Below are 12,978 nucleotides of genomic sequence, written 5' to 3' on the forward strand. Positions count from 1 at the left end.
TGGGTGAGGAGTGGGACTGAAATAACGACATCCGCAGTTCTCAGTAACGCTCGTGGTAAAAAATACTTTATTGCTCTGGTTAAAAATAAGATACAAATGACTTGGCACTGATTTAAAAAAAAAAAAGCCTGTAGAATGAATAAATGAATGAATGAATACATACACGGCGAGGGCAAGCTTTGACTAAGTCCTGTGTGAGATAGAAATAATAATGATTTTGAAGGTGTGAGAGGGGGCTGCGGTCACCAAGGCCTGGTGCTGCGACGTTCATGCAAGTTTCGAATGAACCTGGCGTTGAACATGTCCCCACCCATTGTCCAAGCCTGGGCTGGTGGAACCTGGGCCTGTGGAGGAACTGTGTGCATGGGTTCCTCCCCAGACCCATGCTGTGACAAGACCTGCTCCTCAATGGCACACCTAGTAGGTGGGAGGGAGATGGAGAGTGGGTTACACGGGTACTAAAGTGAGGATTAAGAGCACAGCTTCTTCAAGGTCTGTCAGGCTCTTGTGAGGAGGACAAATGATGGGGTATGAGGCTGGAACCATTGGTGCTATGTCCAAACCTGAAACCCCACAGAGTGGTGCTAAACGGAAGCACCAGAGTTGAACCTATGGGGAAAGAGGCTTGTAGGATGTTAGGTGGAAGGCTTTGTGGGAGGAGCTGGTTTCCAGTTCAGAGAGTGAGATTTAGGAGGAGGAAGTAGCTGAGAATGATGTTAGAAAAGGGGTCAGAGGTGGTGAGAGGCTGGCAGGGAAGGGGCTCAGACCTCACCTATTCTCTGTTTCCTGTTCCCCCTGCTTCAGTTCTTGGTTGCCTGTGGAAATACCAGGCATGTATATGGGAAGGCTAGAGTAGGTAGTGAATATGGCCTATTTGATTTGAGGGTAAGGAGATGAGTAACTTACCTGTATTGGGACATGAGGAATTCAACCGCCCGTGGCGGCTATAGCTGCAGCTTTGGGCTACCAGCCCTGGGGGAGTCCCGCTGTAGAAGAAATGTGAAATGATGGGGAAGAGGCTACAGGATGAAAGATGAGTGGGTATGGAGCAATCAGGGGAGAAGAATAAAAGAACAGCACAGGAACAGAGAGGGGGTAGTTATCATTCCTATGGGGTTTAATACAAGTTGTGCCCCAGAAAAGGGAAGGGAGAGCACTGTATACCCCAAGGTTTTCTGGAGTAGTCCTAATTTGCTGCTTTATTATTTCTAGTTGAGGCAATGTGTTAACCGTAAGGTTAAATGTGATCGAAATCATGTTATAAAAAGATTCAGGAGAATTCCCTGGTGGTCCAGTGGTTAGGACTCTGTGCTTCCCCTGCGGGGGGCACAGGTTCCATTCCTGGTTGGGACATTAAGATCCCACAAGCTACACAGTGCAGCCAAAAACAAAAAATGGATTCACATAAAGGCAAAATTTTGCTGAACCAGGTGCTCTGATGTTTTGAGTTGGAAAACACGTTTACCTTAATTATGGGATATCTTAGCCAGAGGGGAAGAGGGAGTGGCAAGGCTGAATTTAGGAAAAGGATTGTCTTGAGAAAGAGATCAAAGGGTTTAGAGAAGAATAATCCAAGAAACAATTAGGGGATTGTTATCAGAAGGCAATTAATTGGCTCCTAGAGATGTTAGTAAATCTTAACATCTCAGCAAGGGCTGGCCTGGGTAAACAGTAGGAGTTACTAGAGGGAGAGCTAAAGGTTTATGGAGAGAATGGAGGAATAGATACAGAAGCCTACATGGAGGGATCCAGTGACTACATTAGAGGAGACAGAATCTGCAGGAGAAAATCCAGCAGTGAAGATGGGGACAGGCAGACACCAGATCCTGCGAGGGGAGCTCTAAGCCTCCTTGCTGGAAGATCTGCAGATCTCAGAGGTGAAGAAGAGGGCCAGAGGTCCTGAGATCCCAGGAAAATACAGGGTGACGCACAAACGAGGCTGAGACCTTAAGGTTTGTTTGTTTGTTTTTTCATTGAAAATGTCCATTTAAAAAACACAAAAGAGTTCACGCTTTATTCAGACAACACTGAGAGGGAGAAGAAAAAGGAGGAGTGAGTCAGAAAAGAGGGAGATCCTGCTCCCAAGGATTTGGGGGAACACAGTAGGGGTACCTGAACTAGCACACATCCAGAGGGTAGGGAGGGAAAGGATTTCTATAGCCTGGGTATGGAGCAGGGGAGGATTTTTGCTATGGAGGAAAGAAGAGAGGAAGGCCAGAGGAAGAGTTCCCCCATCATCATCAAGACAATCTCACAAGACAGGAATCTATCAGTATATCTAGCTACCGGGGAGGAATGGATGTAAGAGGGTATTCCAGGAGCTAATAGAGCCTTGAAACTCAGGCTTAGCTGCTGAAACTTGGCTAAGAGTGATCCTAGGGTGTTGGCTGGGATCTACTGCCAAGAAACAGACTCCTTCAGAGAACCTGGACCTAGGGAGGTGGTAGTGTCTATAGAAGCGTGATGAGTCTAGAGTCCCACAGCAGACATCAGCTCAGGGGTCCCGACAGATTAACACATACATGAAACGTGGAGATTAAGAGTTTGGCAATGTTGAGTGGATCCCGTGGGGAGCTGGTAAGTCCCTGTCCTACCTGACTGGACTGCTATGAAGCAGAGTTCGTTCAGTGGCTGGCGTCAGCAGGCTGATAGGGTAGCTGCAGCCGGTAGCACAAAGCAGTATTAGAACTACCAGCAGACAGTGTAGAGGACTACAGGAGTTATTCCATGGACAAGACTCTTTTACAAAGGTTTCCCTGGCAGAGGAGGCCTTTGGACTTTCCATGATGTTCTAGAATCTGACAGCAAGCAAGAGTGTGCTTCTCTGGATAATTAGTATGAGCTGCCCAACCAAGAGGCCTGGCAGCAAATCGGGCTGTCTGTGGGAGTGTTCAGAGCCCAAGTTAGGAGAGAAGGGCTGCTTTCTGTGGTAAGAAAAGCTATGAAGTGTTAGGCCACCTGGGACCCTGACCACCCAGTTGTCCAAGAAAGGGGTAAAGGGAATCCTACGGGTTCTTGTCAAGTCCCCCTAGATGCTGGGGGATGCAGTGGGAGACTGGGTCTGGGGTTCTCAGGGAGAAGGGTCTCCACCTTCGCCAGGTCTCCCAGGGAGGGGAGGGGGTTAGCAGTCTATCAGTATCGACTCTCATCAGAGCGGGGAAGAGAACTGGGGAAGGATGTTATGGACAGGAGAGGGGGAGAGGGAAAATGGAGGGGAGAGAAAAACAGAAAGAGAAGTCAGAGGTGAAGAGAAAGCTGGGGAGAGAAATAAAGGAGAGGCCCAGTCCCTGCCTGCCGGGGTGGGCTCCCGCCACACAAGGCACTGAGCCGGAGCCAGTGGCTCCCCAGGCTGTCAGAGACCCTGCCCCCTCCCAGCAAGTGTTAAACCACAATTTCCCGCCCCTCCCACCAGTGGGTCTGCGTTCTTTCTAACCTTCCTCTAGGCACTAGCATCCCTAGGCTCCCCCGAAGTCCTATTCTGCTCCTTAACTGTAATTTATTTCCAGACTATTTCCACAGGTATCTTCCAGTATATTCTCAAAACGTCTTAGGAAGTCTCCAATCCTCCTGTCCCAATGCTTCATGTCTCTGATTTACACTGCCCTCTGCCATTTCTAACCGCCCTGTCTGACAGTCCTGAGGCTCCCTAACTCTCCAGCTCCTGTTACCTGGTGCGACGCCGCTGGGCAGGGCTGCCCCCAGAGTCAGTAGCAAGCAGAAGGCGGGCGGTGGGGTGTGGGGGGCAGAGGCGCAGGGAACGCAGCAGCTCCTGCTCTGGCACAAAGGGGCGGAGGGGGCCCCGTTCTGGTGAGTTTCCCAGGCTGCTGGAGCGAGGGGGTGGGTGGGCTGGAGGAGTCGCACGGCGAGGGGCCCTGTTCAGGGGCCACGGAGGCTCCACAGCTACCTTCAGAACTGGGGGAGGGAGAAAGCAGAGTAAGACAGAGAAAGAAGGAAAAGGACAGGGAAGGGAGTTGTGAGAGCCAAGATCAGGGAAGGAAAAAGAGAAGTCAGAGCCTTAGAGAACAAATGCTTCCCCTGGGTTGAGGGCCCCAGGCCCAGACCCCCCAGCCCAGTCTTACATTCTCGGTCACTAGAGGAGTATGGCTTTATGTCTCCCTCTGCTCGCTTGGGTGGCAGCTTCCTTGCTGGAGCTGGGAGTGGAGAGGACACTGAGGTAAGCATGGGGAGACACACTGTGTACCCTCCTCCTGGCCACCACCCCCGCGACCCCAAACCTCTGGTCCTTGACACCACAGTTCCTCCTGGGCAAGGAGACGTCAGCTCCGCCGCGGGAGCAGCTCTGTGGCAGTGCCATCACACCAGAAGGGAATTTGGGGGGAAGGCTGGAGCATTTTGAGGAGAGCCAGAAGGAGTAGGCCGAATGCAGAGTTGGGGGAAAGATCCGGGGGAGACTCTGGGGCCTGGGACGTACAGGAGAAGGGCGGCCAAGGGAGGCAAGCTCTTACTGTCAGTGGGCGCTGTCAGGCACCCCTGGGATTCGGGGGCAGAGGAATGGTCCCAGCCGGGCCAACGAGGACCCCAGGTCCCTCTAGATAAGATGGACAAAGCCCTTGGTTAATCAGGAATTGCTGTGGAGAGGTTAGGGGAGGTTGGCGTGGGGCAGAACCTCTCCTTCCAGGGCAAAGATAGGAAGAGATTTACATTTTATTAGGGGGGAAAAAGGGATGAGGAAAAAACACAGACATCTGGAAAGGAGCTACCAGAGAAAGCAAATGGGAGGCTAACAGACTATCCAAGCTCAGCCTCTGCGTCCTCTCTTTTCTACTTGCCCTTCCCTTTCCCTCTCAAGAGGTTCTTTCTCCATCATGTGTGGCAAAGGAGACTGCCCAGTGGATCCAGTTAAGCTTTAGGGTCCCCTCCCCTGTAGACCTGGTCTTCACTGTCCTTGTTGGCTCTCTCCCTCTCACAGCCTTTGGTCAGTAGGAGCTAGACGGAGGGGAGGTCTTAGAAATCAAAGCCAGTCACAGACATGAACTGCCTCTCCATGCCTGATACTGGTAGATGCTAGTCACTGGTGACACTGTTGTCTGGGTGGTGGTTTCTCTGTTTCCTGGCCACAGAGGAGGTGAGAACTAGCCACAGAGCAGCTCCTTCAGAAAGGGGGCCCTTCTGTGCAGGTGTGCACTGCACAGCCAGCAGAAGGCTGCACCCCTCCGCCTTGAGAAGGAAGAAAGGATAGGACTCAGCCTGGCAGGGAGCATGTGTGCGGATGAGGATGGAATGAGGAACCTGGGCAACATTTCAGTACCTCCTAGGCTAGGTTTCTCCCTTATTTGGTTGGAAGTGTTACAAATTCTGAGTGTTATCTTCAGAAATTAGTATTTAAGCTTTGGACCATTCACGTCACTCTTCTATGACTGGAAGCAGAAGGGGAGACTGCACTTGCCTGTCACTCACTGGCTGACAGAGCCTGAGGGGTTTAGGGAGGAACATGACTCTGGCCTATTTTGATGGGCCTGCAGCAGGAAGAGGCTCCATCAATGTCTACGGTCAAACAGGCTCCCAGTGAGCTTGCTTAATTAAAGTCTTGCCAGGTGTAAAATACACTGAGCTCCCATGGGTAATGTCTGCTGGAGACTTGGGTTGCTTTAGAATTCTCTCAAATGGCCCACAGATCACACACTGAGCTCCTGGTGGCCTCCAGAGTGACTAGCCATCACAGCACTACAGATCCACCCATTCAATGCAGCTTTACCAGCGGGCATAGGATCGAGCGCAGCAGCACGAGAGTGTCGAGTTGCCCTCAGGGAGGTAGCAGGGGGCCCTGTGAGGAAGGAAGCGGCGGTGCCCCTCAGTGAGGGGGCGGCGCGGGGGGGGGACCAAGAATTCACCTATTTCCTTCCCCTCACCCCGACTGCTTGACCAACACACACAGGTGAGAAAACTTACGATGCTGATGGGCAAAGAAGCCTTCGAAGATCACAAAGTTGTTCACCTGTAAGATGAAACAAGAGAAATAATAGCTGTCTGTTCAGCTACTCAGCACATACTTGGGTATAGAACCCTGAGCTAGAAAAACCACAGCAGGAAGAAAAGCCAGCCTTCCTGTCCTTGTTGACAGACTCAGTCAGAATTTTAGGACCTGACAAGCTGATCCTAAAGCTGGACTGCAAAGGACCTCAAGTAGCCAAAATAATCTTCAGGATCAACAAAGGAATAATAAATTCGGGGAGGATTCACACTTCCTAAGTTCAAAGCTTACTCCAAAGCTATGGTAGTCAAAACAGTGGTAGAAACACAGGATAGGCAAATAGACCCTTGGAATGAACAGAGTCCAGAAACAGTCAACTGATTTTCAATAAAAGTAAAAGACCTTTCAAAAGGGAAAGTATAGCCTCTTCAACAACTGGTGTTTGGACAACTGAATATCTACATGCAAGATACTGAATTTGGATCAAAGAATAACTAAAAATGGATTAAAGGGGGTTCCCTGGTGGTCCAGTGGTTAAGACACTGCACTTCCACTTCAGGGCCACGGGTTCAATCCTTGGTTAGGGAAGTTCTGTGTGCCATGGAGCGTGGCCAAAGAAAAATAAAAAAGAAAACAAGAAAAAGATGGACCAAAGACCTAAATGTAAGAGCTAACACTATGAAACTTTTAGAAGGAAACATTAGGGAAAATCTTGATTACTTCGGACATGGTTTAAGAAATAAATGGTGTATTTCTTAAATAGGACATTGATTTCCTATCAAGAAAATGAAACCCCATGAACAAGAGGACATATTTGCAAATCATATATCTAATAAGGGTGTTGTGTCTAGAACATAAGGAACTCTTCCAACCCAGGAACAAACAGGCAACAAACACAATTTAAAAAGGGGCATGGACGTGAACATTTCTCAAAGAAGAAATGCAAATGGTCAATAAGCACTTGAAAAGATGCTCAACATCATTAGTCAAAAGGGAAATGCAAATCAAAACCACAAAGAGAAACAACTTCACAACCATTATTATGGCTATTATAAAAAGAAAAATAACAAATTTTGGTGAGGATGTCAAGGCACTAGAGCTACCATGCATTGCTGATGGAGATGTAAAATGCTGCATTCACTGTGGAAAAAGTTTCTCAGTTCCTCAAAAAGTTAAACACCGGATTAACCACATGACCCATTAACCACATAACCACATGACTCTTAAATACTCTTAGATATATACCCAAGAAAACTAGAAATATACATGCTTGGAGACATGGCTGGCCCAAAGCTAAGTAGCTACACAGGGGAGAACTGGGACTCAAACCCCCGACTCCTGATTCTAGCTGAGGCATGTCGGTCAGGAATACAGTGTAGTCATCAGAGTGGGCTATGGGTTCAAATTCAAACTCTAACATTAGCTGTGCACACTTGGTCAACTCCCTAATCTACATAAACCCAAAATGGGGTCAATAAGACCTACCTCAAAGAAATGTACAAGGATCAACAGAGATAATGCAATGTAGATACCACACAGAGCTCATGAAACATTAGTCGTTATGATACTGTATATCTATCTATCTATGTCTATACACTCTATTGGAGAAGGAAATGGCAACCCATTCCAGCATTCTTGCCTAGAGAATCCTATGGACAGAGGAGCCTGGTGGGCTGCCATCTATGGGGTCATGCAGAGTCAGACATGACTGAAGCGATTTAGCATGCATACACTCTACACTGCCCTGCTCTTACATGTTACCTGGGTAATACATTTGATGCCAGATACTGATACTATGTTCCTTCTGTTGCTCTCTGCTGCCTCTTAATGGAGAAATGATGTCCTGCACATTCTAAGCAGACCCTGTCTATCTCCTGCCTTGACCCTGCTGTAATGTCTACCATGACATTATTCGCCTCCAACAAGCATATGCTCAGCACTCCAGCCAAACAAAACACTGCTTACAGTGCCCTGAAAAGTATATTAAGACCTCTCTGACTTTGCTCGTTTCTTCCTGCATGAAAAGCACTTTAGCCTGTCCACTTCTGTCCCCCTGACAAACACTTTTCAAGATTAAGTCAAGTCTCCCTTTACCCAAGTAAGCACTCACTTTATGCTTCCTCTGTAAGCACATCAATGAGTCTCATTACAATGGATTAACTGTCTGTGCTCCTATCCAAGGCTCACTTGTCATCCCATCCCAAGCCCACTCAGCAACACTGCTTCAGCAGTTCTCTTGATTTTCTCAGTTCTTCCCACTTTCTCTGACATCATCAAATTTTGAGTCATTCTTATGCTGTTTGTTCTTATGCAGCTAAGAAGAATCAACTCTTTTGATCCATAGCCCTCTCGAGCTCTTGCTCTATTTCTGTTGACCTTAAACCAGGATTTAAGAGTCACCTATTCTTGCTGTCTCCAGTTCTGAGCTTCTTAATCTCTTAAACCAGGGGTCCCCAGCCCCTGGGCCACACAGCAGGTCCATGGCCTGCTAGGAACCCAGCCACATATCAGGTGAGTGGTGGCAGGCGAGCCGAAGCTTCATCTGTATTTATACTGCTCTTCATTGCTCCCATTACTGCCAGAGCTCTGCCTCTTGTGAGATCAGCGGCAGCATAATCAATGTAATGCGTGTGAAAAATCCCAAAACCACTCCCCCCTTCCCCCACATCCACTGGGTCCATGGAAAAATTATCTTCCACAAAGCCAGTCCCTGGTGCCAAAAAGGTTGAGGACTGCTGTGGCCTAAACTCACTCCATCCAGGCTTCCACCCACCACTGTGCTGAAACTGCCTGTCAGGATCACCAGTGGCCTCAGGCAGCTAAATCCAATGGTCACTTCTCAGACCTCTTCTTACCTCATGGATCAGCAGCATCTGACTCAGTGAGCCATTCCTTCCTTCTGCAAACAGTTTCTTCACTGGCCTTCCAGGTCACTTCTAATTTTGCATCTACTTCACTAGTCACTTCTGGGCTGCATTTGCTGCTACTTCTCTCCCAGACTTTCTAAGAGTGCCTGAGGGCTCAAGTCCTTGGATTGATAACTCACTCCATGGTGATCCTCATCCTGTCTCGCTGCTTTCAAGTATCGTACAGGTGCTGAAAACTCTCCACCTGAAACCTCTTCTCCCAACACTATGGGAGCAACCAACTGTATACTGAACCTGAACTCGCCACAGACATCTCCAGTTAACATACTCAAGGTGGACTCTACTATTTCCCCCTCCAAAGCTGCTCTACCTTCCATCTCAGCTGACGTAATTTCATCCTCCCAAGTGCTCAGGCCAACAACTTTGGGATCACCCTTGACTCCCTCTCTTTTTTCTCCACAATCAGTCAAGAAACCTTATTTGCTTTAACTTCAGAATACCTAAAATCTGACCACTCCTTCCCACCTCCACTGCCACCATCTTGGTCTGAGCCACCACCATTTATCATCAGGATTGTTGCTTCGTAATCTGCTTGCACCCTCACTCCTCTACTGCGTATTCTTAACAAGCAAAGTGCTCTGGTTTAAAGTACGTCACATTAGGGACTTCCCTGGAGTCCAGTAGCTAAGATTCCACATTCCCAGTGCAGGGGGCCTGGGTTCAATTCCTGGTAGGGGAGCTAGATCCCACGTGCCACAGATAAGACCCCGGATGCCACAACTAAAGACCCCACAGCCTTGACGGAAACCTGGCGCAGCCAAATGAATATTAAAGTAAGTCCTATCATATTTCCCCTCTGCTCAAACCCCTATGATGGCTCTCCTTTTTTCACTAAGAGTAAAAGCCAAAGTTTTTGCAATAGCCTGCAGGGCCCCAAGTGTCCTTCTTTCCCTGTTACTGCTCTTATCTCCTCTACAGCACTCCCCACTCACTCACACTGCTCTAGCCACACCAGCCAAATTTCTAGGCCCACTCCACCTCATGGCCTTCACACTAGCCATTTCCTCTGCGTGGGATGCTCCCCCTCCAGGTATTAATGGCTCATAGTCTCACCTCTTTAAGTTACTGCTCAAGTGACACTTTCTCAGTGAGGCCTTTCCTGCTTATCCCATTTAAACTTGCAATCACACACATTCCCATCCTCACCAGGGCATTCCCAAACCTTCTTACTTGCTCTTGTTTTCCTAGAGTGCTTATCGACAAGAGTATCTACTTGTTTATTATGTTTGTCTGCCCAACTAGAATATAAGCTTTGTAAGAACAGAGACTTTTTTCTGTTTTATTGAACCAAGTATTCCTAAAGCCCAGAATACTACTGGGTGCTCAACAAATATATGCTGAATAGACAGACAGTATTAGCAACATTATATTGCATCTACTTACAAACAAACCACATTCCCCCCAAATAAACCAAATCTCTCTGGGGACAGGGAACGTATATTATTCTGAGCCCTTACTAAATTAAATCTTGATTGACTAAGTAATGGACTATGTGAAAATGAAGAGATGAAAATGAACTGACTTATGTTTGGGGTTGGAGAAGGCAATGGCACCCCACTCCAGTACTCTTGCCTGGAAAATCCCATGGATGGAGGAGCCTGGTAGGCTGCAGTCCATGGGGTCGCTAAGAGTCAGACACGACTGAGAGATTTCACTTTCACTTTTCCCTTTCATGCATTGGAGAAGGAAGTGGCAACGCACTCCAGTGTTCTTGCCTGGAGAATCCCAGGGACGGGGGAGCCTGGTGGGCTGCCATCTATGGGGTCGCACAGAGTCGGACACGACTGAAGTGACTTAGCAGCAGCAGTAACTTCTCCCCTGGAGAAGGAAATGGCAACCCACTCCAGTATCCTTACCTGGAGAATCCCATGGATGGAGGAGCCTTAAGAGTCGGACACGACTGAGTGACTTTTTACTTACTTTACTTTTACTATGTTTGGGATATAAACATGCTTTTAGGTGTACACAACAGTCCAGGATGAAGAATAAAAATAGATGAGATAATAATGAAACAGCTCCAGGATGACAGATGGTATCCTCTGATCCCACCCTGAGCTTAGCTGTATAAAAGAAGTCCTATACAATGGGGAATAGGGACTGCTTGGAAGGTACTTCTTCTTTGCCCCTCAAAGACTAGGTAATTCAGTGGGAATGCTCAGTGGGGATCTATTCTCTGAAACTTCTAACCTGTGGGACGGTGGTCTCCAGGTTGTAGTGTTTATTCAGGAACTTCAGCAGCTTCTGGGAGGGTCTGTCAATGGCCAGTTGGTGTGGTTCAACTCGCTCCTTCTGCAGGGAACAAGAGACTAGGGTAGGAGAAGGTGTGGGGAAAGCAGGCCAACAGGAATCCTGGGAAGCATATGGGAACATAGTGGGGGTGGGAGGATGGGAGGCAGGGCCTCTGGGAGGACTGAAGGCCTCTGGGAAGAGCTGGCAAAGAGATAAGCAATACCTGCAACATATGCTGGAAGAGTTCTCGTCCGTGGCCATGGCGTTGAAGTGATTCATGGATGTAAAAGTCCAAGATGCAAAGTGGTTCTACCTCATTGTGAGCCTCACGATCATCCTAGGAGGTAAAAGAACAACAAAGATTTTCTAGGGACTTCCCTGGCGGTCCAGTGGTTAAGAATCCGATTTCTAATGCAGGGGACGAGGGTTTCATTCCCAGTCAGGGAACTAGGATCCTACATGCTGCAGGGCAACTAAGCCCATGCAACACAACTTTGTTCTAGAGCAATAAGAGAAGCCCATGCCCCACAAATAGGAGAAGCCCCTGCATTGCAACAAAGAGCATGCACCTCAATGAAGATCCAGAGCAGCCAATAATAATTTTTAACTTAAAAAGATCTTCTAGGACTCAAACATTACTGCCACCTTCCGACCTCCAGCGCTTCTGTTCTCAGAAGCCAAGGCATATGAATTTTCAGTTTCCAATGACACTTACCAGTACAAAGAGTTTCTTATATCCAACTTTAAGAAAGCCAACAATGGCTCCTTTTCCAGCCCTGTAGGATGGAGAAAATAACAAACTGTAGTGAGCACCTATTTGGAAGAGGTAGAGTCAAAACAGGGAAAGGGGCTGGGGGAGGAAGGAATTAAGCACAGGATGGAAGAGCACTTGACACTCACGGCCGAGCTGAAGTATCTTTGAGTATATACATAACGTGGCGATTGCTCTGCATCCTGGATGCACTGGTTATGGGAGCAGGAAGATGCTGGGCCTGCCAGGAATTTTAAGGCAGACTTTCTACAAGTCCCTTCCAAAGGACCCCTGCCTCCCTTACCAGCTGTCCCCAGAGGCCTCCCCTTTACCACATGTAGACTCCCCAGTACCTTAGCAGAGGCCTTGCCCAGCTCATCTACAATGGTCATAATTTGCTGCTGCAGATCAACACTACAGAAAGAGAGAAGAGTCAGATAGTCACTGAGTTAAAGGGTCCTGGGCAATCACTCCCTGGGAACTTGGGCCATAACCCCAGGTCAGTACTTCACGCCCTCCCTCTATCTTGGTCTTCCAACCCTATTTCCCACCCTACTCTGAAACCCAAACTTTTGCCACACGTCTTTTCAGGGTGGTACACTCCCTTCTCCATTAAAATTACTGTGGGGAAGCAGGAAGGGCAGGTCAACCATATCCTTCGGTTGGGACCACACATTGGGCCAAGCGGTGAAAGGTGGCAGATTCAAGCCCCGATCAACCCCACAAGGTCTAGGGTCAAAGGTCACCAAAAAGGCGAGCCTGGACATCAAAAGGAGTGGTCACTAGTCAACGCGAGAAGGGGGCGTGGTGCCTGGACCAGGTTCCAAGAGGAACCGGGAGAGAAGGGCCGTGGGGAAGATTTGAGATGTCACCGGGCCGGCGTTGTGGTTCCGGGTCGGCGGGCCGGGGGCCTTAGGTGCTGGTCCAGCACCGTGATCCGCTCCGGGAGCAGCGCGTCCACATCGAACGGGAACTCCATGGCCCATTGTGCGCGGTCGGACCCGCCCCGCGCGACGTCACTTCCGCCCCTCCCACCGCAATCTGTATTTCCCCTGCCGCGCCTGCAGGTCCCCAGGGGACCGCCCCTCCCCGCGCTCCCCTCCTCCACCACCCGCCTGTATCGCAGCAGCTGGCCCCGG

General features: G+C 48.8%; 2 protein-coding genes and 1 long non-coding RNA gene across 8 annotated transcripts in view; 1 reads left to right on the top strand and 2 right to left on the bottom strand.

Moving 5' to 3' along the window:
* Window positions 1-12,978, top strand: part of PPP1R10 (protein phosphatase 1 regulatory subunit 10) — a 37,827-nt gene that overhangs the window by 762 nt on the left and 24,087 nt on the right. The gene's annotated exons all lie outside the window — the stretch shown is intronic.
* ATAT1 (alpha tubulin acetyltransferase 1) lies at window positions 46-12,871 on the bottom strand. Of its 6 annotated transcripts, none has more exons than XM_027524939.1 (13): window positions 12,712-12,856; window positions 12,193-12,253; window positions 11,989-12,080; window positions 11,804-11,864; window positions 11,312-11,425; window positions 11,047-11,148; window positions 5,911-5,956; window positions 5,717-5,785; window positions 4,080-4,151; window positions 3,669-3,912; window positions 907-986; window positions 773-815; window positions 46-417 (listed from the first exon to the last, which is right to left on the bottom strand). In XM_027524939.1, exons 1-13 carry the CDS (start codon window positions 12,816-12,818, stop codon window positions 243-245), a joined length of 1,266 nt encoding a protein of 421 aa, XP_027380740.1. In that variant the 5' UTR covers window positions 12,819-12,856; the 3' UTR covers window positions 46-242. The 6 variants fall into 6 exon arrangements, with proteins under 6 accessions (XP_027380740.1, XP_027380743.1, XP_027380742.1 ...); XM_027524942.1 differs by lacking the exon at window positions 12,712-12,856 and adding an exon at window positions 12,586-12,705 and having other exon boundaries at window positions 57-417; XM_027524941.1 differs by lacking the exon at window positions 12,712-12,856 and adding an exon at window positions 12,462-12,579 and having other exon boundaries at window positions 57-417.
* On the bottom strand, window positions 4,651-5,636 carry LOC113881826. The gene is made up of 2 exons (XR_003508175.1): window positions 4,954-5,636; window positions 4,651-4,921 (listed from the first exon to the last, which is right to left on the bottom strand). It is a non-coding gene; the product is annotated as an uncharacterized LOC113881826 (long non-coding RNA).

Source organism: Bos indicus x Bos taurus, chromosome 23 (assembly GCF_003369695.1).
Source record: "Bos indicus x Bos taurus breed Angus x Brahman F1 hybrid chromosome 23, Bos_hybrid_MaternalHap_v2.0, whole genome shotgun sequence".
In the NCBI taxonomy this organism is placed as follows: domain Eukaryota; kingdom Metazoa; phylum Chordata; class Mammalia; order Artiodactyla; family Bovidae; genus Bos; species Bos indicus x Bos taurus.